General features: G+C 36.3%; 3 protein-coding genes across 5 annotated transcripts in view; 1 reads left to right on the forward strand and 2 right to left on the reverse strand.

Annotated features, from left to right (window-relative positions):
* The first annotated feature begins 1,205 nt into the window (after positions 1-1,205).
* Positions 1,206-11,200, forward strand: LOC127862438 (PDZ and LIM domain protein 4-like). Its single transcript, XM_052401558.1, has 3 exons — positions 1,206-2,364; positions 8,361-8,509; positions 9,184-11,200. The coding sequence occupies exons 1-3, from the start codon at positions 2,257-2,259 to the stop codon at positions 9,260-9,262; spliced, it is 336 nt and encodes a 111-aa protein (XP_052257518.1). The 5' UTR covers positions 1,206-2,256; the 3' UTR covers positions 9,263-11,200.
* LOC127862033 (uncharacterized) lies at positions 11,099-15,421 on the reverse strand. Of its 3 annotated transcripts, none has more exons than XM_052400969.1 (2): positions 15,363-15,421; positions 11,099-14,010 (listed from the first exon to the last, which is right to left on the reverse strand). In XM_052400969.1, exons 1-2 carry the CDS (start codon positions 15,373-15,375, stop codon positions 11,492-11,494), a joined length of 2,532 nt encoding a protein of 843 aa, XP_052256929.1. In that variant the 5' UTR covers positions 15,376-15,421; the 3' UTR covers positions 11,099-11,491. The 3 variants fall into 3 exon arrangements, with proteins under 3 accessions (XP_052256929.1, XP_052256938.1, XP_052256947.1); XM_052400978.1 differs by having other exon boundaries at positions 11,099-13,814; positions 15,363-15,416; XM_052400987.1 differs by having other exon boundaries at positions 15,295-15,402.
* A 1,632-nt stretch (positions 15,422-17,053) lies between these two features.
* The window catches only part of LOC127862025 (ubiquitin carboxyl-terminal hydrolase 44-like), a 40,802-nt gene continuing 32,772 nt past the window's right edge, over positions 17,054-25,083 (reverse strand). Inside the window, exons 13-16 of the mRNA XM_052400957.1 lie at positions 24,549-24,620; positions 22,533-22,632; positions 21,366-21,556; positions 17,054-20,244 (exon numbers count right to left, since the gene is read on the reverse strand). Of these exons, the coding sequence (XP_052256917.1) occupies positions 19,397-20,244; positions 21,366-21,556; positions 22,533-22,632; positions 24,549-24,620 (1,211 nt within the window). The 3' untranslated portion in view covers positions 17,054-19,396. The remainder of the gene's footprint in view (positions 20,245-21,365; positions 21,557-22,532; positions 22,633-24,548; positions 24,621-25,083) is intronic.

Here is a 25,083-nt window from a genome sequence, read left to right on the forward strand (position 1 = left end):
ATATTCAAATGGGAACAAGAAACCTGAGCATGTATCGTTATTAATAAGGTTAATTTATCCTATTCATTTTTGTTTTTATTAACGTATGAATTGTTAGTGTATAGTTTTTCTTAAAAAGCTTGCTACATGATAAGCTTGAATAATGAATACGGAACTGCTCCTATTTCTTTATTCGAAAAAGGAATAAGTAACTAGGAATAATAAATCAACTAACTCTCCATTCGAACGGCCCTGGTCTTGATGGTAGCCAGCCCCACGCAGAAGTTAAAGCAACTGTTGAGCTTTACCTACGTCCCAAATGTCATTATTTTGGACAGTGTAATTGTCGCTGACGCGGGAAAAAATATATGTTGTTATCTTTGTAGTGATGTATTATTGATGCGTTTGTAGAAGATTAAAAGAAAACATCTTTTTATTTTTTATCATTTTATATGTTCACAAAATGTGCAGGTCCTGGCGCAACATAAGCTTACTGAGTTTACATCTTGCTGTCAGCTTGGACTGTACGTGGGTTTTAATACAGACAATATATTGTGTTGTTATTGTATTGTGATTGCCTTTTTATTTTAAATAGTGTTTTATTGCAGACTTAAGAAGTCATTTCTCATCAAAGAATTAATATAAAAATAAACATTTCTATGGATATACGTGACTTTGTAAAATTTATTGCATAAATGTATATCTTGTGTTATTTTTTTAATCAGCATATCACTTATAAGTAGGCATATTAAACATAAATAGGTATATTAAGGAAATAAAAATTGTACATGTACATATATGTTGTTCCTGAATAAAAATTCAAATTCATGAAATTCTATGTACACTCAGCACTATTTAAAACATTGTGTATTTCTTTCAGTTTCATGATCAAATCGGGAACAATGTCAGTGATAAAAGGTAAGTTCGTACATCGCAACCATTGATTCGACATGATTTGTTTCCATCAGATTCAATATTTCATCACCTCTTTCGTATTGTTGTTATTGTTTTTCAAAAAATTTCTTTGCGATACCCATTCAAATGTTCATTCGGTCAACTCTTCCTTTATAATTAACTTCATCAGAAACTTCGCTTATCATGCCATCAGCCTGTGAAGGCCGTCGGCGCTTTGATTTTGCTCTTCACTTTCGTTAACATTTTATGTTTCCGTGTGCAACGTTTATATCAGCTACATTGTATCGCCGCATGCAATTACAGTGCCAATTAATAGATCACCGGCTCTGGCAGACGGTAATTGCACTGCACATATCTTATAACGTACATCTATACATGTTTTTTAAGACATTCCTGACCCGTATAGCGGTAATTACGGCTTCAGCTATTAAAAATATCATCTGTGAATAACATTTGAGGATTTATACTGATGATTCTTGTACTGATAGTACTGACTTTTCTAGAGTTCCCCATTTGAAATACAAATTATAATTAAGTTTCCAGTTATCTTGGATGGAAAGCAATTTTATTTCGATTGCATTATTGGGAATAAAGATCTTACATTATGTCTGAGTTTTATAAGACGGAGACGCATAACATTATTTTGATACACCATTTAATAAAGAAGGAAATAAACAGTTGTTAAATATATCAACAGGAATATTGAAATTTGGGCAATAATGCAGATTTTACCATGGGACGGTCCAATATATTATCAGTGCAATGGAATTTGTATTCTCTGGATAGGCACCAAAGGCAATAACAGTATCGCAAACAAACTATAAGCATGATATTTGTAAGACTTCACTTACAAGAATAAGTACCAGTGCGCACAAAACATTATGAATGTCAATCTGCCTTGGCATGAAGAATCACTCATGGGTTCCTTGTGAGACGGGTACGTCAGAAGTCCCGCGAGATTCGCTAAGACGGATAGCTGGGAGCGAGATTTACCTGGTAACGAATACATGTCTTCTTACCTGACAGGCCAAAAGCTTTGGCATTGTTTTCTCGAGGGAAACAATTCCCCATGTATGCTTTGAGTATTCGCCTTTATACCTTGGCTCTGTAATCGCATACAGGAACACTTAAGCGGTATCGCTTGCTCGCTTTGGCAACACTCGCACAGAGACCGGTGGTTATCTTCATCTTTGAAATTTCGCCTTCCTGAAATATAGCACCTGCTTAGGTTGATTGTTTGTTTACAAATACAAATCAACACCGGGGATCGTTCTTGGTCAAATTTTACTACGCATTCGGTTTAAATAAACAATTTTAAACATTGTGGTTTGGAATTAGTGCTGTAATCAAAAAGGAATTAAAATGGCAACTGCAACCACTGTGAACATGCAACGACAGTCGATCAACCAGCCCTGGGGCATGAAGATCTGTGGGGGTCGGGACTTCCGGATGCAGCTTCAGGTGAAAAAGGTGGGTACTTTCGACACACTGGGATGTTGCCAACATTGCGCGTCAACGTTATAGTGTGATTTATTTTTTACTTACATTACATCGCATAATTCCTCGCTGTTTAGTTCATGAGATGTCCTTTTTCTCTTCTTTTTTTCTGCAACTTTCTCATATTATTTCTTCTGTATACATGTTATTCGTGAATCAGAGTATATAGGTGACCAGTTTTAGCCATTTATCTGAATCAAAACTCTAACGTGGTGCTTTGAAGGTTTACCAGGCTTTTTCAGTTCTCTATGACGACACCACCTACGCCTGTGAATAATGTTTTAACAACATTATTTTGTATTGCCTTTTTTTTTTACTTTTATCCACTTTTAACTGCTTACATTACTTACTTCTAGAACTAAAATTGTCCCATAATTTTGAGTTTTTAAGAAGTATGCTACACATTTTCCCAAAATCTGAAAAGGCTATTTTATATTTATTCAACATCTGTGTTTTCTGCATACTGCATGCTTATTTGCTCGTGAAAACATGTTGGCATCCTGCTTGTGGCGCGCTATCTAATAGCGTCACTTAGTCCGTCATCAACATCGTGTATCACACCATGGTTTATTTATTGAAGTTTATATACGTTATTCGCTGCTATAAATTTTGTTTCACGAATAATACAACACATAGTGTTTTGGGAAAAGGTCCCATACACGTTAACACGTGTTATCTAGACAGTTGATAATGAATCATTGTTGACTGATCATTTAAAGTACAATATTGCGTAGTGCATGGTAATATTAGTTGTACCGATACGTTCATCCTATTATAATGCCAGAAAGCATATTATGGACATTTTTCAGTAAAACAACACGATGATTACATACTAAGGTAGTTATAGAATTTGTAAACAGATTACATATTTCATGTCCAGGTGGCTCTTTAATATTTGACTTCAAAACGTAAAGGTAAAGTGCGCCAGACTAATCATTACGACGTCTACAGTTCCATAGATTCCGTGAGGCAAACGAAGGCTAATATCGATCAAGGCTATCTACTATCGAATGTGTATCTCAATTTGTTAATCAAATCTAGTGGCAGGTGAGCAGATAGACGCGCATGTGGCTGTGCGTATATATATCGTACATTCCTCATGCATAGCCGGGAGCGACCGCCCCCCCCCCCGCTGAATGTTTGGTTGTATGTTTCTGGTATGCAAAAAATGTGCTAACAAACTTATCACATTGTAGCCGTACCACGTTTGTGGTAGAACGCATATGATAAAGCTGTTAAAAAGTTGTTTAAATGTGTTAGCTCGACCGACCCATCTTTTTGTTCCGACCCTGAACCTATTTTTGTTTTCTAAGTTGAGTTTGCAATTATTTTTGCTGAATTGATAAGAATACATGTCAAGTGATCGATCATTCCTCTACAATCGATCATATGCACTTAAATGAGTCGCGTTCTGAGAAAACTGGGCTTAATGCATGTTCGTAAAGTGTCGTCCCACATAAGCACAGGCTTATCAGTTTCCGCTGTTATGGTATTTTTAGTTTCAAGTAAGTCCCTCCTTACCGAAAATCAAGTTTATGCGAAAAAAGAGTCGTCCCTGATTAGCCTGTGCGGACTGCACAGGCTAATCTGGGACGACACTTTACGCGCATGCATTTAGCCCAGTTTTCTCAGAACGCGACTCATATGATTTATGTATGCGATTGCATATACTTATTGGTTTCGAATCTTTAACATTAGTTAACTACAAAAAAAGCCTAGCCTACCTGTCTTTCCCACTTTTTGGCGATGTTTGAGGAAACAAACGACCTTTTGTTTGGCCTAACTATATTTGGTTGATACGAAACGAACGCTTGATTCTAGTCTACTGTAATTTACTGAAATAAGACTTTAAAAGTAATTGATATTGTGTCATGCGCATCACGTTTGATCAAATAATGCAGAGCCTACACATATATCTTAGTTAAAATCCATCGTCCTTCAATTACTTCCGCATCATAATGTTGCATGAATCTGAAAACGAAATGTGGTATCATGAAGTCTAATAAAGACAAACCCACGCGTAACGTCTAACGCGCATTGATCGGGGAGCTATGGATATACATGACGTCTCGTGCGTTCTATGACATAAAGTTTCCGTCGATATTATACGAAGACTGTTTGTAGTTTGTAGTAATAGATATTTCAACATTACTCGGAAACGATCGTGCCACATTTTCAAACAATTAAGGACCTCGAACGCAACAACAACTTCTTCTAAAATAAAGACTTTGATCCGTTCGATCTTGATCAAACATACACATCGTGTGTATTTAAGAAGAAGCCAATTTCATACGCTTACTCGTAAAACCGGTATATGAAGCACCAAGTTATTTTCCCTTGTGTGTTGAAAATCATTTAAAGTCTACTCAATTAAATGAAGAGATTTCCCACATTATGTACAGTTGGTCACACATGGAATTGAATATTTATTGGATCGGATCAGCAACATTGGACTGTCTTCATCTAAGTCATGGTGTATAGACAAACATGACAGTATGTTTTCGCTTTAACAATACAGTTTACCATACTTTCACAAGGCCTGTGTACTTTTTTTCAATAATGTGGGTGGCTGTGATTGGTGATGAACCAGACATGCTCGACCTACTTCCCGTTATTAATGAAGAAATGCTAACATTTACCGATTACAGACTTATTTCCAACCACTGTTGACCCGTACCTTTTGTTCAACATACTTTCAGCAGCAGAGTCATTGTCCCATTAATAAATGTTAAATGACATGAGTAAACAGATTTGACGAAGTATTAAAGATACAAATGTGTGTGTCTGTTTTCGCGTTTTTTAATTACCCATTCTTATCTAGTCAGTGAGCTTTCGTGCGCATGTGCCATGTCGTTCATGCAAAAATAGAAACGTTATTGACTTTAGTAAAGCTAGATACTTAATTAAATTTGTATATATTTAGAAGCAAAAATCGTAATTAAATTTGCGCCCTAGGTAAACGCTTAAATTGTATACATGCAATACTTTTTGCTCTAGAGTGTTTCGTTTGTCATTATTGGACACCAAACCTAAAATAGAATCATGCACTTGTCTCTGTATCGTATGATTTCTCTGTAACGTATGTATATCTGCCACGATTTATGTGGATTTCATTTGACACTAAGATGTTGAAATGTTGGGAATCGTAAATGGGGGCATGGAGCTTTGTCAAAATGCATGAATGCTGTTCAAAGTCGCCACGACCTATCGAGAGTGGGTAATCAGAAGCGCGTATCGAGGAGCACTTGTTCATTTTAAGCTCCGGCGAAAAAAAAATCGTCTTATGTTCTGTGCATTTATACATATTCTCTCTTCTCGTTGATTTCAGGTCTCATGTATGCACAAACCATGACATACATACACACCAACGTCTTTACATTATTGTCAGTATAAAACGGTTTGAAAAATGGATATCAAGAAAATCGTGCGTCTTGAATACAAATTTTATGTCAGTGTCTTATATCCATTTAACTTTTACAAATAAATATTTGTTTAGAACTGATAAGATTAATTATTTTCGACTTGTATACAATTATTAAAAACGCTTATAAAAAAATGAAGATTCATTCGTTGACCTTACTTTTTGGTAAGTTCACTGTTTTTCCATTCTATACATAGATGGTGACGTCACTATGTTATTGTCACCTCTATACTAAGACGCATCACATTCCCCTGGTTTAGGGAATTATGCTTCCGACAAAGTAGTTCTGCGTAGGAATGAAAATGTTAATAATGAAAGAAAAATCGTTTTTTATTGTGTGTTTAAAACGCAATGTTGTTTAAAGAAAAGTTATTTAATTATGTTTAAATGTGATTTTGAATCTCTATTAAGTCTGATAGCGATTATCAGAAGCACGATTACCTGACCTACTTTCGCTTTCACTTTTCACTCTTAAAATTAGTGCTACCCTCAATTCCTTTCGCGTTAGTACACAGGTCAGTAAGACCGGTGTGTACACAATGCTGTTTTTCACACACGCAGTTTCCTCCCTAGTCATTTCACCTCTCGGTGAATTAATTTTCTGTATTTCTTAGTTTTGACGTTCTGCCCTTAAGATTATTTCCTCAACATACCATTGAAGAAACAGACCATGAAAATCGAGATGTCAGAAATGTTACTATACTAATCAATGTTATGGGTGTACAAGTGGGATTTGTTTCATGAACGGTCGGAAGTGTAAACGGTGCATGAGATCAATTTAAAAGCAAATCCCTATCAAAAGCAAAGTCCATAACAATATTTGAGTTGTATGTTCATTTTCTTAAACGATAAAAAATGATGAATTTAAACTCATAACTGATAAAGAACCTTCTGCAAATTGAACTGTCCATAAATTAACAATCTTAGCTAGTGATAACAAGTGATAAACAAAAATTAACATTGCGTTTTTCGTGTGTTGTCATTATATTTCGTCCATATCATTAACCCTATAAATGTAATATATAATTGTTTGAATTAAAACATGTTTGTTCTTACCTTGCCGTAACGTTCGTACGATCTTTATACATAGCTGTTAAATTATGGAGTTTTAATTTACCCACTAAATTCTTATGGTGGTAAACATCAATTTTTAGCAATATTGAAAACTTAAAGACATTATAAACGTATGATTAAACTGGCTTCAAACGTTACATGATATAGGATATCTTGGAAATTTAAAGAGGTATAACACAAATGTGATATAAAACTTCTAGGAAGGAAGCTCGCATTTGAGTTATAAGTCTGTTTATTATTTACAACATTTAATCTTGTGTAATATGATTGTGTTAAATAGTGTGTGTTAAATATTGTAGTTCGATAAATACTGTTATCCGATTTGAAAGTGAGTTTCAATATGGAAAACTTTAAAAATACATATGTATGCTTGCCATCGTAGTTTAAATGTGCATGTTAACTATACGTACTAAATGTAATAATGTGGTGATGACTACTTATTTTCCTGTTGTTTTTTTTTAAATAATGGAATGATTAGTTAATGAAAATCACAACAATATATATATATATATATATATATATATATATATATATATATATATATATATATATATATATATATATATATATATATATATATATATATATCGTCTGCCAACCCCAGATAGAACAGGGTTTCGGATGTTAGCAAAATCAAAATGCCCGAAACCCTGTTTTAACTGGGGTTTCCAGACGAGTTATATATTTCCTTCGATGTAACATTACATATCTGGTTAATTAAAATTTAAAAAGATGAAATATTTGTCTTGCAATTGACATCAGGCACGCACATTATGAACTAAAGAAAATGCTATAAATATGTTTTGCTTTGAAAGTTAGACGTTGCATAATGGGACTCTTAGGGAATCGGACTTACTGGTTTCTAAGTAAAAACATATGTGAATACACCCTTAACTATTAATACACCTTAGTTTGCCAACGTGCTGTATCTATGGTATTTGGCTTTTCCAGAACGTGTGTGAGATCCTATACAGTACGGTTAACATGTCTGTTTTGTTTGGTGACTTTTCAAGTGGCGTATCTAACTATTTTATTTTTATAAAAAATATGTAAGTTTTTAATACGTATGTACTAAATGGTTGTGTGAAATGTATTTTTCGTTTTACAAACGCTCATCAAAATAAGAATGTTTATTTTCAAAATTATGAACAGATATCCCGAGGATACCTTTCCCGCGCGGAAAAATAAGTACTGGTAGTAGCAGAAAACATATTGTAAAATTCGATTTTTATTGAAGTTTGCGATTTTTGTAGGCGTTACCTTGATTTCTAGTTGAGACATGTATCGAAAAAAAGTGTTTTCCTTGTGATTTTTTTTATCTAACGATTTCGTCAATAAACCATTGTAATGCGCGAACAGAGCGTATATGTATTGTTTTCTTTCGTGGCTATATTAAGAGGCAATACCGCATATAAGTTCTTTTGCATATTCTTGTTTATCAGTGACCTGGATGTAAGTGTCTGTGTCCCCGTAGGTGGATGCCAACTCACCAGCGGCTGGGTTCGTAAACAATGGTGACGCCATCATCGCCATCGGGGGAACCAGCGCAGAGTCCCTTACGCACATGCAGGCGCATCAGCTGATCAAGAGCGCCGGAAACCACCTGCAACTCACCGTTTTACAGTGAGTGTAAAATTGCTAAAACTATAGAATGATGAATACACGGTAAACGCGTAAAGATGAAAGCGAGAACAATTGTGAAAACGTTATTGGTGAATTTTAAACTTGATTCGAGTTCTCTTTCAGCGTCTCTGCACTGCAGACTAACAACACAACAGATATAGGTGTGCTAATATCAGAAGCTCTTGCAGATGTTACAAATTTTTCTTCCTCTTTGCTGAATTAAAATGTATATCCAAGAATATAGAAAAAAGCTTGAAAGACAATAATAATAATAATAATAATAATAATAATAATAATAATAATAATAATAACTTTATTTCATGAAGAATTCACATTAAGAAATAATTTATTTTTTACAATGTGGTCTTCAGTAATAAAACACAAGTATATATTTTGAAACATGCATACGAACATACAAGGGAAAAAAGAAAATGAACTATACAGTTAAATGTTATAATAACTTCCTTATCAATTCCGACGACCTCGACGACGACGAAGACGACGATGATAATGATGACGATGATGATTATGATGTACTAATTGTATGCGCTAATGCAATTACTAACGCACATGTTTGAAATCAGCCTACCGGTATTTCTTATGTATATTAAATACTCAATTGCTGTTCTAGCAAAGGCACGTTGTCCTCACATAAAGCGCTATCACTGTTTCAGGGGACATTTTAAGGACATTCAGGGCTTGAAACCAAAGGGACCCGTTAAGTTCTCACCCTGGAGGAGCAAGCAACAATAGACACAGCGCCTCGCCACAAGGACCCCAGTCTCGTGGTTGGAACTTTTAATCATTCACTATAGACACGTTATTTCTGCGTGCTTCGAAGAATGTGCCATAAATACGAACGTTGTTAAGTTTGTTCTTGTCGCCGTAGCATGATATATCAGTCTATATAGTGTAGGCTATTATATTGTAAGTTTTCGATGAATGTTTTTTTGCGTTTTGGGAGTCTACGATTAAGTATGAATTTAAGAACGTTTGCTTTTAATTGGGCTGAACTATTGTAAGCCATTGGAGGTCTTTAAGGTGGATTTTAGACGACGCGGATGCGATTCTTTCTGTGAAAACAGGGCTAAATGCATATGAGCACGTGCAGTCCTATAAGGGACTCGTCTGGGACTACACTTTATGAGCACGTGCAGTCCTATAAGGAACTCATCTGGGACTACACTTTATGCGCATTAAGCCCAGTTATCACAGAATACGACTCAAACAGGAATGGTATACACGTGCATGGTTGTTTAAGCGGCGCAGTGTGGTTCGTTATGTTTAGGTCCTTCTTTTAATGTGTATGATATTGTTTGTCCACAATATTACTCGTGGAAACTATTATAGTTTTTGATTGCGTTCTTAAAAATCTGTACGAGTGTTGAAGTGAATTGAGTTTTATTTGTTTTGCGAGCATATAATCACATTCCCTTGCGTTTGATTGGGTAATTTACACCCTGCAAATATAGCTTGCAGTTGAATATACAAATGCGTCAATGGAAATTGGCCACCAAATTCTTACCTGGCAACTATATAACACAAGATCTCGCCGAATAACGCTTGGCGGCAATCCAAGACAGTATTTCTTGATTCTTACTTTCGCCATAAGAAATGTGTTTTGCTCATATCATTTAAACGGAGAAACCCAAAACATATTTAATCCGGCAAAAGTCACAAACTGACAACGAAGCCGCGTTAAAAAAGTTGTTTTCCAACAAAGAGATTTTTTACTTGCGTTGTCACATTTTATATCAATGTTTAATATGTGTATACATACATGTAACTATGATTTCGAGAAGAAATATAATGTTATGCGGTTGAAATGTTCATGAAGTTTCTTCCATGCCAGGTAATTGCTTTCAGTGATATATAAAACATGCTAGTATACAAAGGTACAAAGAATTATACATAAACTACTATACCTGCTACAAATTCGATAGTTTCGAGCTCAATAGTTTTAGCATATAATTTGTTTAGCCAAAATCTCCAATTGTTCATGTGGGACTGTAAATTTTGTAAACCACTCCGTTGATTGTTATGAATTTAGTATACTGTACTTCAAGAAACATAACCCGAGTTTTTGGCCTGACTGTTTTGCTCTTCTATAATAACTTATTTGCTCATAATAGCATGCACGTAACGTGTTATAGTTATGATTTTTTTAAAATATCGTACATCATATATTTATTTAAAAAAAAACATGTTTTGTGCCAGTCTTTGTTTGCCGTGTATATATACATACCTAATCAACGTCCGTCCAAGGGTGAACATAATTATTCTCTACTCTTTTTTGGTATCGTCGTCTTGGTTTATATTTTAATTATATATTGCGTTAAGTAGTACGTTTCATAGACGTTTCTTTTTTATGGCCTTTATGGCCTATAAGACATAAAACTGCTCTATTGTTGGACACTATTCTCTGCTTTACCGGGTATATGTGTTTTTTTATATGTGCCAGCCTATTGTCAACGGTACACTTAAGCTATTATCATTTTCAGTGAATGTACCTTATCAAGAATCGTGCTCTTGTCGTCTTAATTAATCACGTGTTTTTTCATGCAAATTGATAAAATCACTAACACGCCATATATTTTAACCACATTTGGCTTCTTTAATTATTTGTCTTGCTTGTGGACTGTTGTTTGTTGACATATTTGAATATGATACATAATAAAACATATTTTTGAAAAACAACTGTTTCTCGTGACACCTTAAATATCACTATCTGCATAGAATATTACTTTATTCAGGTAGTTGAAACTGCTAAAGTTTCAAAGTGGACAATTTATGCAAATAAATATTTTTATAAAGCAACAGCAACACAATATTGTATATTAAATTGTCCTATCACAGATTATGGCGGAAATTGTATCTGCAGGAAACATGAGTTACATCCATTGAACCGGTAAGAAATTCGATCAACACTATAAGGTATCATTCAATTGATGCAAATGTTTCTATTCATTTTTTGTGCACGCACTATCGATATCGCGTTCTTTTTACACGTTCACGATATCGTTCATAAGATCGTCTGCTCGTGCGTTCTTGTGATTGTCTCTTCTCCATCTTTGGCGATCGCCTGCGTGCGCATTCGTTAGATTTCCTGCTCGCGCATTCATGTGATCTCCCTATGCTTTTTCGACGGTGATTGAAATACGCTCGCTCTGAATGGTAGCTTGGAGACCTGTCCCGGAATAGAGAACAGCGCCTCTTGCGACCATCGCCTTCTATGAGGTACGGTCCAAAGCGTCTATCGACACTAACGCCCGACTTTCTATAAGCTTCTTTGTGATTCATGTAGCGGTCGTCATGCGTTCTGTGCGATTCTTGTCTTCTGTCGTTCGGGTCACAGTATAAAGACGAACAATTTACATCACCGGAAAAAGTGTTATTTGTTACGTGGACAATGGTTGGTTCGTACTTAGAGACATTGATACGTTCGGGTCTAGAGCCACCTTCATATTCCGATTTGTGAATTCCTTTAATATTAGTATATTCTTTCATCAACTCACCTGTGCCCTTAACAAACGGAGAGCTTTTTGGTACCGTTGCAATTGAGCCCATGTTTTGCCTTAAATCACCGTGTGACATTGCTCGCTTCACTTCGTCAACATTTCTCCGAATGACAAACGATATCGTGTCCGCCTCACCTTTCCGCCCCTCATCTTCGCTTATCGTGCTGCTGTAGATGTCTTCCGGAATCTCGCCGTGCAATGAACTGTCCACATCACCTCTGTGTTCGTGGTAGCTGATAGTGTCAACGAGTTCTTGCAACTGACTGTAGTCGTAAACCACGCCCGAGGAATCGCGTGCCTCGTAAATGCAGGGAATCGCTGGAGACATTGGTTTAGCAATAAAGCCTTCTGGTTTCTTGTAGTAATAGTCAAGATTATAGTCCTCCAAACGCAGTCTCGGGGAAGTGGATAACGCCAGGGACTCTGCATGGGTGGTCTCTATGCTGTTGACGTAACAATCCTGTGAGTCACACAATCCTGGGATTGCATAGGGACACTCTGACTCAAATATGTCCTCCGAAAAGGTGTTTTCTGTTTTATAGACGGCTGTCCTTGACATGTCGGCGTCGCTATAATGAAGGTCCACGGGTAACGCTTGAGGGAACAGAGGAGAAACCCTTTGACGGAAGCGTGCGGCGGAGTGATAATCTGGTTTGCCTGATTTTAATGTTTCATTGTTTTCTGTGATACATTTCACTTCAGATGGTAACACGTGAGTCACCAGGGGCGAGCAACCATGCAGAAAGACTCCAGAATTGTGGGCTGCGTGCGTCTTTGGGTGCATCTGGTACGGAGGTGTGCTTACGTCTGCGACATTTCTATCTACTGCCAACGACATTGGCGTTCTGCAAAGGAAATGGACGGTGGAATCGGGTGAATCATGTGGAGTGGGGGTATGATCCGGGTTACTGGCTCGCCTCAATGTCGCCAGATGACCTGGGCTTCCCACGTGAGATCGAGCTTGTGTAGATGTATATGCTGACTGCGATGGTGACCAGCACATAGGTGAACCCGACGATTGTTCACATGGTTTCATTGTACTACTGTTTTTATTTTTCACGGATATCAATTCTTTCATAAAGTTGATTTTGGAGTTAGTTTCTGTTAGCATGTTTTGGAGATCATCGATTGTTAACTCTTCGGGTGTTAGCGTTATGCAATCAGACCTGCAAATGTCGTTTAGAAGACCGGTCAATGAACGCCTTGCCTTGTGTCTGTTAATATCGGAATTGTTGTTGCCAGTCACAGTATGTATGTTCGTATTTCTTCGTTTTGACGATTTTGTTGATGAACTGGAATAATCTTCTCCAAACAGAAAACTGTACTTTGCTTTTAAATCTGAGATATCGACTTCTTTGATGCTTGCAAGTTTTTGTTCAATAGCTTTCAAGGAGCGATCGTCATACGAGTCTTGATATATATATTTGTCCACAAGAAGTGTGTTGGCGATATTTGTATTACTTACATCTACTGTGCTTTGCACTGGTGTTTTCCATAGCTCTCTTCTTGCAAATGTAGTGCCTGTATCAAACAGTTTGTATGCCACAGGTTTCGCCGTAAAATATTGAACTGATCGCACGTAAAACGGAAAACTTTCAATTTTAAAATGCCGTTGCAGATGCGGACAGAGGAATGCGACGTCATCTGGTTTATTTTTCGCGCATTCGTCCGATTCAGTAAGTGTGATCAAGTTGCAAAAGTCAACTGAAGCGTCTTCGTTGCCTATCGGTTCTGTGACGTCAACGGACGCCGGGGACGCGTGGACAGGACAGTGCAGCTCGATGCAACTGTGGAGAGAAGAAGCCGAGAATGAATTCCCCACCGTTCCCGTGTTCAATGCAAAACAGCCGTTATTTAGTGGTTCGCCTATATTGCGGTTACTTCTGAAAACTGCATTGTACGTCCGAATGGATAGTTTGTAGACGGGGAAGTCATCAATATTTAGCGACTTCTGCAAGATTGGTGACAGAAATCCGAAATACTCTGAAAGTGTAAAATAGGTATGTACACAATTGGATAACACCGCCAAATAATGTTCGCGACGGTATTGTAAACGTAATCGTTAAGTCGGGCATGTTCGTGTTAACGTATTTTTTTCCTAACTTGACATGTTAGCGAGAAAAGCATAAGGAAATTCAAAAGATTAATTCTTTGTTACAGCAAGCGACAGCATCTTGAAAAAACAAACAATAACATTAAAGAAATTTTACTCTCAAGTCGTATTGCAAATTGAACGCTAAGACCTAACCAAATTCAGTAAGACACTTTCTTTAAAAAATGCGTTGTTGCTATAAAAAAGACATGTAAAAAGCCACCATGATCTAAAAATATTTCATATATGATAATTAAAACCAAGAACTGATAAAACGACTTTAAGCCTTAGGCACACATGACGAATTTCGTGACTTTCACGGCAACGTATGTAATATATGTGTGCATTTGAGGATTAACTTTAAACTAAGGAAGAGTTAAATGTATGCAATATTTGGTGTTACCAAAGGGAAATTTTATCGGAGGCAGCTAGTTTATGTCATATAAACATATATATCTATAAATATAAATATATGTGGACATCCACACAAACTGTTCTCAACTGTCATCTTTAAACTCGTTAAGGCGCGAAACATGTCGATATGTGGCGACAATGGCCTGAATAGGGCCGCGTACGTTACGCGACTACATTGCCATTTTCTATCTATCTATCTTTCAATACTGCCGGAACCCCCTTGCGGGTACTATTGGCAGGTGCGCGTGTCAGTGCAAGAATAAAAGGTTTAAAAGCATCGAAAGGGATACTTCAAAGCATGAAAGTGAGGTGAAGATAAAAGTGTGATAGTGTAAAACAAGAAGAAACATATTTATAGGTTAAAAGTTGTTAAAAACACTGTTTTGTGCATTCAGGGACGACTGGGGAGTAGAGTGGGGCTAAGGCAACGCTTGAACCCCTCTAGGTCTGCCTGCTGTACAACTGAGGCCGGTAGGCTGTTCCAAAGAACTATGGTGTAAGGAAAGAAGGAATATTTACAGTAGTTGGCTGATGTATAGACTTGTCTGAATGAGAGTAGGTGCATATGACGAGTCATCCTCATAGGCCTCTCAAGATATGATGGCAGCGAAATGGCTACCAAACCATACACAATTTTGTAAAAAAGGGTCAGTCAGTATTTTCTATACTAGCTGAATAATAGAAGAAAACCAGTTTAACATGTTTAAGTGCTTTCAACAAACAGATCTATCCATTTTAATGTTTCTTATTCGAGCTCTTACTTTGACTACTTGAACATGTTTCCTCCAAGTTAATACGTTAAAGATTTTGATACAAATGCCGAACATACCGTGAATTTTCATCTTCTTTTTCTGTTTGTTTTGATTTTGCACGACTCCGTGTATTATTGTGACGTCATAATTTTGACGTCATTTTGATATTATTTACCGTACATTTTATAAAGCTGTTACATTAGCAGGATAGAGACCTAAATTATTAAATGCGATCCTTCATTGCAAGGAACTTTTGGCAAAACAGTGAGTACCGGTACACAATAAACACAGATTTATTAATAAAAGAGGAGTCACCGCAATCCGTTTATTTTTATATAAAATGTTACCTCTCGTCTACATGGCTTTCTCGTGCCTTTTGAACATGTATTCCGCCAATCTCCCCCCCCCCCCCCCTGTTTGCAATGCATAGTATGTCCAATATTTTCGGAATGTTTCTTCATCATATTAAGGTAACATTTTATGCCCATGTTCGTTTCCGCTCCATACCTCACATTTAAATGATTTTCATAAAACTTGCGAAAAATGCTAATGACAGACATGAGAACGCCGTGGCGGCCGAAAGTCAACATCGTACTTAAGTAAAACGCTTTTTGTGGTGTCTGCTCCACAGCACATATACCATTTGAAGAACTTTTTTTTAAAGAAACGTGGCAACTTCTTGAGGATTATTTAGACGATGTTCAGAAGCCAAGAATCATTCAATCTGGGTTAAGGTCATACTTCAAGGTCAATAGTTTGAGCCTCTATTTTCATGTGCGCTCAATATTTCTAAACCCGTTGAAGAGTCTTCTGGACACTATGTACAATGTTGATGTAATTTAGAAGTGTTAAGAAGCCACAAGTTGGTCACGCCGGCTGAAGGTCAAGGTCAACTTGCTGAATAATAGAGCCTTTGTCGTTCGTATATGCCTAATATATCCTATAACCATCGATATATTTTCATGAAAAGTTTATATGACCCAGATGATCAGAAGTTATGAGTCAATCTCCCTTCTTCAAAGTGAAGGACATTACTTCAAGGTCATGAGAATCTAGAAATGGTAAGTTTACATCTGGCCACGCTCTCCCCGATTAGCCAGAGGCTAAAAAATCGGGGAGCTCTGCGATTAAATGGTATACTCCACGTTCTGTTACGCTTCCTTATGAAATCAGCACGTTTTTTTGCTACGATCGAGCCCACGATTTGCATCACGTTCTGTTACGCTTTGTTGCGATCAACACGATTGGCTTCCACGCTCCACCACGTTCCGTTACGTCCTGTTAAGATCTCCCACGACAAAGCCGCTTTGTTACGAAGGCCACGCTCTGTCACGTTAAGAAAATGAATCGGGGCAATCGTGGTGAAATTTAAGTTCGATTTAAAATCTGTCCCGATGCCCACGATGTCCCCGATTCAACCACGTTCCGTTACGCTCCCCCACGATCACCCCGATTCGACTCCACGCTCTGTTACGTTCGCCACGATGCTCTGGAATCGGGGACATCGTGGTAATCGTGGCCAGATGTAAACCTAGCATTAGACAGCCGTGTTAGGGTGTACATTACTGTTTTCTCAGTTTGATCTATCAGTCAATTTAAATCACTCTTAAGACTTTTTCAGACAAATTGAAACACTTCACTGTAAACAAAGAATTGCTTGATGGGATATATAATTCCTCCATTGAAACCTTGGATTTTAGGCATTTAAGCACTGGAAATGTAATGTTCCGGAACAAAGAAACCAATATTGAAGAATAAAAATGCTCCATTCCAAAATCAGAATGTTTATTGCAAAAATAAGACATCTAATAACATTTTCTGTTGTATTAACTCAATACCTGTAGCTTACAAAAAAAAATGTTAAGAAATCAAAATTTAACTGTTGTAAGAACACATGTATGAAGGAATTAAATAAGTTAATACATATTTTAAGAATAAATTAATACATGGGTACAAAAACACAAGAGAATCTCCAGATTTTATTCCACAAGTTCCAGGAAGAAATATTTATTAAGAAAGCTTTGTTGCCTGATGATGGCCATGCTTGTTTTTAAGGTATAAGAACTGTAATGTGACAGTTTGATTTGTTTGTTCTGTCTTTAGATATAACATTATTGGTGTGGAAATAAAATCAAAGAAAAAAATACCTTAAAATTAAGGATTTTAGGCGTCGTATTTTGTCAACCCTCTATTTTTTACATTCCCTTTTTCTTCTGAACTATTTATTTCTAAATTTCATTCTTATGAACATGAAAATTGATCAAGCAAGACTTACATGGTAATTTCAATGCAAATATGCACGCATGATGATAGTACATAAAATGAAACAAGAGGGATAAAGAAAATATAAGCACACATGAGTTGTTATCTCCCCATGGGATACCAGAAGAAATACCACTCTCTTCACATAAGTCATTGAAAAAAGAATTATACAATTGACAGAAAGAAAATACAAATGTTGAACATAAAAGTTTTCTATGAATTTGTGTAGCTCTAAGCATTCAGCAAAAGTTTGGAGTGAGGGTCATTAATGAAATGAGGGGACGTTACACAAACTTTATTACAGATCTCATACCATAAGAACTTCTTGTTAACTACAATACATGTATTATGCTCGAACCCCATGGGTTATTTAACAAACTACAACAGGGAAAGTATAGACAATCCACTGCTTAAGAATAGAAAACAAGATCATTAGTGACATTTGCCAATCTGACACAAACAAATATTAAACATTCATATCATAATATAATATAATTGAAACATGTGTTAAGAGGTCCCAAAATATGTCAGCGATGAGAACTACAGCAAACACTGACCAAAAAATCATGTATGCATTATGATTCATTCCTGAGGTATTCAATAAACATGTAAACAAAAAACACATTTACACATTGAATTGATTTTTGAACATTGTTAACTAACATGATAATTACCAGTTGTTTACATGCAACATACATGTACTTGTGCATATGGCACTTCTTTGCTCTGTACACTTTTATCCTGTTAAACTTTGTGAAAAATACATGTATCACTCACAACCCAACTAAAATATTCTATCTGAAACGGCAAGGTGGAAGAAAGTTCCCAGCTTGAAAAATTCTTAAGTACAATTCTATATATGTTTTTCTTATTTGTTAAGTTGTGTGTTAAGTTGTTTTATTTTTCCTTTTTCAACAGTACTACAGTCCTAACAATCCCCCCCACAGTAATGTGGCTTGAACCACGGATTGAACTGGTCAACCTGGCATTTGTAGTGCATCTGAGCTAGCTGACTCTGGTAAAATACCAACAGGCATATTGGTGATTGGTTGTTTCTGTTGTATTGATTATAACTGTTGCAATTTTTTTATAAATACCAAGTACATAAAGATTGCCATGCACATAATATAACTAGAATATAAATTGGTTTTGCGTTAACAATAAACAGAGAATCTAAGATTTCACAGTGTGGTCCCCGACTGAGATCAAATACACAGTTTTACTTTAGCAAACTTCCATAATGACAAATGTGAATGCATGTCATGAAATGATACAACCATGAGAACACATGTCTTGTTGTATAAAACAATCATTATGAAGGTATGATCAAGATGAAGCCCTTAATATGCCTAAAAAGTTTAAATTAAGAAGACCGTGCTTTCTCATCCCAGGTTGAAGTTCCTGACGGCAAGAACTTGTGTAAAGTTACTGGGAGCCCATATAGCAAGTCTTATCTTGTGAGATTACTCTGGCGTCTTTTTTGCAGATTTTATATCATTTGCGTTTATATAAATGTTTATACTTTAAAAAATTAGAACTGAGCATCAACAAATAATATATTTCTGAATACTTTGTATCAATTGCTTAAAATTATATATAAATAAAGCACTTACATATGAAAAATGTACAAATTTAATAACATAAATATTGTAATTTATGCGTTCAAAAAACAACAACAAACAAGCACAGATTTTTTACTCCGGGTTCGTAAATGATCAAAGTAACCGGCCCCAATGGTAAGGGGAATTAAAATCCTAATGTTAATAACTACCAGCATTATGCAGTTACAAAAGTTGTAAGTTAGCACTTAAATAATGCACAAGAACTGCATTCAAACTTGCAAGCTCTATCACCAGAATGATGACTTTCTTCTTTTGACATGCTTATTTTCGCCTTTGATTTTCGCTTCGTGATTCTGAATCTTTGTCAACAAGGCTTCAAATTTCTCCATGCTATATTTGTTCATATTCAATCGTTTTGAACGTCTCAACCCTGCTTTTGATTCTGACGAGTTCTTGGACATTTCAATAGGTGTTCCATAAAAGGCATCTGTCGGCAGATGAGGTGTTTTACATTTTTTTACATCAGGAATGGGAGATGAGCCCTGCAGAGAAGACCGTCTTTTTCTACCCCGAGTTACTGGACTCGAGACAGAGGCACTTATGTTAGAATCCTGAGCACTTGCATTTGGTGAGTTTCTGAAATTGAATGAAACTTCTCTGTCGATGAAATGTACAGAAGTATCTGAAGGCATTGATATATCACAGTTAGGCGAGTTGGCCAGCAACAGTTCAGTTCCATCAGTTTTCAGAGAGTATTTCAGGGTGGCTGCCGAGAACATGCTTGGCATGTCTGGACTGCTAGACAAAGAGCCGGACATTGGAGATGTGGTGTTCCTTCTCAGCAGACCAAGCAAGTAAGGATGGTTTTGTGACAATGTTGATGACTGTGAGACTGATTTCATGGCGGATGGAGAGGATTGGGAGTCTTGTGACTCTGAGATGATGACAGTGTCCACTGACTTCAGGCTGGACATGCTGCTCACAGAGCAGGAGGTCGAGAGGAGACAGGGGGGCTTACGGGGAGTACAGGGGGACTGGGCAAGGCAGCGGTAGAAGAAGATGTACGCCTGGGCTGTGAGCACCTCCTCCAGACTGGACAGTACCATACGAGAGTCGTTGCAGTTCACCCAGGACTCTGAAACAGGGTTAAAAGGGCTGCTTATAAAGCATATAATCAGGAGCTGACTATTCTTCTGCTTTGCTGTTATAATGAACATTTTCAATCATTTCCCTGGTCGAATGACCATAAAGACTTATTGGAAGTTTAATTTCTGTAGTAGTAATTTAGTTTATGTACACTTAAAGCTTACAAGTTATAAATTAAAACAAGAAATGTGACCAAGCCAACAAGCTGTCTCAACTATTTACCAATTAATTTAGCTGAATATGAGTTTGAAGCATGGTCTTCATGTAATCTTCAAAATTAATGATGAAAAAACATTTGTCTACTTCAAGCAACAATGACCTCTAACTAACTTGCCCTAAATTTCTGCTTCTAACGGCGACCTTGAACCTCTGACCAAAAATGAAATCCCTCACTAAATCAGGCTGTAAGCTACTTACAAAAATGAAATCCCTCACTAAATCAGGCTGTAAGCTACTTACAAAAATGAAATCCCTCACTAAATCAGGCTGTAAGATTGGTGACCTCACATTATAATCCTAAAGAAACTTGTAAAGTTTCAATAATAGTTCTGTAGTAGTCATAGAGATATCTGATTGTTGCATACAAACTATAAAATGAATTTTGACTTGCATGCAAAACTTCAACAGAATATCTAATTACAAAGGGGCCATAATACTAAAAGGCTTGTCTAGGATAAAGGTCTTGGTCAGCAACGCTTTTAAGACCCTGAACAAATATGCTACAATTAATTTCAATATCTGTAGCAGACATAGAGATATGCAGTTGTTGCACAGTCAAAAATAAATCTGTTATGGAAACATACAGGTTAACTATCTGAAATGCATAGAAACTAATTTACTTATAAAATAAAAATAATATAAAGAATCACATGCACTTTTAATTTCACAGGAAAAAGTCTGTGCCAATTTATAATTTATGAAAATACACTCTGACTTGATTTTACACAAGGCTCAGCTATTCAGAATTCCATGACTATTATTTTTTTAATATCATGTCTTGTAAAAACATTTTAATACTTAAAAAGGCAATTGTTGTATTCTTTGAGTACCTCAGCAGACCTAGCAGTGACAAATACTGGAAATTAAAAACAACACATAATGACATCTAACCCGCTTCATGATTCCAAGCGTATGCCGTATAGTGCCCTGATCCAAAGCCCTTGCCGTGGTGAATGATGACCCCAAACAGCTGGTAGAGGTCCCCTGCCCCTGTCCTTGAGGACAGAAAGGGGCCCAGGTCTAGAACCTCGTCTGAAGCTACGTGGGTGCTGATCTTCTCCCTGTGAATTCTACCCGACCATCTGCTCAAAACAATAGCAAAGGCTCTAACTTCTCTGCAGGTTTTGAACTTGTGAGATTACTTTCTGCAGCATCAATATCACCAATCACTTTATTTTTAGGTATTGACCCTATGAGATTACTTACCTAAGTATCTCTATTGCCAATCACTTTACATAACGGCATTAAACACATGATATTCCTTTCTTCAGTATCACTATCACCTATCATTTTAATTTTAGGTATTGTAAATGTGTGGTTTCTTTCTGCAGTATGATTATCACACCTCACTTTAACATTATTTTTTGAAAACATGAGACAACTTACTTCTGTACCAGTATTACCAATCACTTTAACTTTATGTTTTGCACATGTGAGATTTCTTACTTGTTTCTTAAGTATCAATATCACCAATCATTTGAACATTAGGTATTAACATGTAAGATCTCTAACTTCAGTATAAATATCACCAATAAATGTAGCACAAATGACACTTCTTGATTTGTTTTGAATTTGGATTACTATTTAAGATATTTCAGAGAATGTAATATGCGTTTTGTTTCTTTTGCAAACATTCAAGTAATAAATGGCTGTGTTGAAAAAAAAATGGCCAACACCAATCACCCAAATTAACCCTTACATTGCGGGAACCGAATTTTTAAGGCCTTTGCAAACAGTTTGGATCCAGATGAGACGCCACAGAACGTGGCGTCTCATCAGGATCGAAACGGTTTGCTATTCTGATAGTATTCTTTGAAAAAAATCGAAGAAAATGCGAATTTTATAAATTCAGCAGACGACATTTTAGCAGACGACAAATTTCCCAGCATGCAAAGGGTTAACTTTTGTTCGGGTCATGATTGATGATTTCTTAGTAAGCAATTTTTAGCCCAGAAAATCTGAGTGATAGAAAAACTACAACAATAACACAAACCAAGTGTAAAAATGATCATGCAGTAAATTCATTTTTTCATGATTCTGTCAAATATCTGTGATAACCTGAATCTTTTGAGATGCAGTCGAAGTACTGGAGGCAGTTTGTCAATCAGCAGCTGTTTCTTTGCTTCCGTGTACACCCTGCCTTCACAGGAACTGCGATCTGCAAAACACACGCTGCACTGTACAAGAGAAGGATTGAGTGCTTAACCCTTTGCATGCTGGGAAATTTGTCGTCTGCTGAAATGTCGTCTGCTGAATTTCTAAAATTAGCATTTTCTTCGATTTTTTTTTCAAAGAATACTATTAGAATAGCAAACAGTTTGGATCCAGATGAGACGCCACGTTCTGTGGCGTCTCATCTGCATCCAAACTGTTTGCATAGGCCTTCAAAATTCGGTTCCCGCACTGAAAGAGTTAAATGCCAACGAAATAGCTAGTATAGTACAATATGACATCAATGCAAACATGTACTGTTAGTGCATATCATTTTGTGGTCACTAAATTGCAATGACCAAGACCTTCCATGCCTAAAATTGGTATATTCAACATAAACATCTTCTTGCTTTTCAGAATCTGAAAGCCTGCAATCAGGACAGTCCTGAAAGATAGTAGGAGCATATCTTAGTCTTTTCTGGCTTTCTTGAATATGTGTAAATAAGAGCAATTATGAATTCATATTTTTATACTTAATTGGTTTTACTGATATATTTATCAGAAGTTATGTACTGGTTTTTGAATTAAGGCAATGTCTCATATAAAAATATGCAAACATTACATCACTGGAAAAAGTACTTATTTTACATACCAATCATGTTTTAAACACCTTTAAATATCATGGTGAAGATATTGTACCAACTTATAAACAGACAGAGTGCCCAAGTAACAAAGATACACACAATAGTAAAAAAAGGTTGACGTTTCCAATTGATTTCTCTCGTTTTAGCATTGATTTGTTTAAATGTTATCTTGACCTTTAACTTGGGACTTGATTTTAGTGTGCACCACTCAGTATGCTTGTAATCACTGCACAATTATTTCAAAACTTCTAATTTTTCTCAAGATTTCCAGTATGTTTTGAATTTTGACCTTGGTTTGTGAAGCCAACCATAGATATTTTGATTTTGTTCTTGAAAGTCACAATTTGTCTGATCATGCTGATCACTTTTCCTAAGTTATTTGAAAATCAATCGATGCAGGTCAAATTAATACTCTGGACTAAGAGTCCATAGGTAATTGGCTTAATTCATCATTTTGATCTTAAATTGTGACCTTGACCTAGAGGCTAGGAACCAGCTTACTAAAATATGACTCATCACGGAGATCACTTTTAAAGGATATTGAAATACCTAAATTTGATGTTAGACCTTGTATTTTGAGCTTCTCACTTGTGACAATTTACAAGAAAATCTATCCATGCTGGACAACGTTATTCTCTAGATAAAGTGTCAATTACAAATTTCCTAAATTTGATCTTTGATGCTGAATTGTGACCTTAACCTTTCACCCAGGGACCTGGTTGTTTTGCACAACATTTAGTCTCATCATGATGACTTATGGAAAGTTATATGAAAATCCATCCATGTGACAAAGTTTTACCTTTCAGCTAAAGTGATCCCATTATAGGGCTGTTTTTTATTGGGTGCATAATAAATTGATTCATGCATTTAATGAATACAATAACATATTTTGTGGGGAACATCTCATCAATATCATCCCATTTGAAATCTATTAGAGTACTGTGTTAGGTTTTACATCTCCACAAGAACGTGATGCTTGAATGAAACATTATAAGATTTTCATCCAAAAAACCAAAATCTCATTTTTGAATGTATTTTAAAATAAAGGATCAACTAAATCAGTACAAAAATGAAAGGATTGAAAAGTGACCGAACATGAATCACCACATCAATAAGGTTGTTATGTTAAGAAATCGTTTGAAATTGTCTTAATTTTTTCTAAAGTAAAAAATTTATACATGAAGCAGACAGGCTATGGAAAACTTAGCAAAGTTAAGGAATGTCCTTAAGTTTTCCCTGATGTTGCCTGGGGATGAGTGCCAGGGCTGTGATTGCTTACTCTGGTTGCACTTCTCACAGGCATAGATACTTCCTTCTAGAAGCTCCTCCTCTGTGAACTTGGCCAGCATCTCTGTAATACACAATATAGACACACAGTCATCCAGCATCTCTGTAATACACAATATAGACACACAGTCATCCAGCATCTCTGTAATACACAATATAGACACACAGTCATCCAGCATCTCTGTAATACACAATATAGACACACAGTCATCCAGCATCTCTGTAATACACAATATAGACACACAGTCATCCAGCATCTCTGTAATACACAATATAGACACACAGTCATCCAGCATCTCTGTAATACACAATATAGACACACAGTCATCCAGCATCTCTGTAATACACAATATAGACACACAGTCATCCAGCATCTCTGTAATACACAATATAGACACACAGTCATCCAGCATCTCTGTAATACACAATATAGACACACAGTCATCCAGCATCTCTGTAATACACAATATAGACACACAGTCATCCAGCATCTCTGTAATACACAATATAGACACACAGTCATCCAG

This window comes from Dreissena polymorpha, chromosome 1 (genome assembly GCF_020536995.1).
Source record: "Dreissena polymorpha isolate Duluth1 chromosome 1, UMN_Dpol_1.0, whole genome shotgun sequence".
NCBI classification, from domain to species: Eukaryota; Metazoa; Mollusca; class Bivalvia; order Myida; family Dreissenidae; genus Dreissena; species Dreissena polymorpha.

What these genes read in the sequence shown, in the direction of transcription:
- LOC127862438 (XM_052401558.1), top strand. Translation starts at nt 2,257, where the DNA reads ATGGCAACTGCAACCACTGTGAACATGCAACGACAGTCGATCAACCAG. An exon ending in TGCAGCTTCAGGTGAAAAAG is followed by an intron (nt 2,365 to 8,360) that starts GTGGGTACTTTC and finishes GTGTCCCCGTAG; the next exon opens with GTGGATGCCAACTCACCAGC. An exon ending in CTGCAACTCACCGTTTTACA is followed by an intron (nt 8,510 to 9,183) that starts GTGAGTGTAAAA and finishes TCACTGTTTCAG; the next exon opens with GGGACATTTTAAGGACATTC.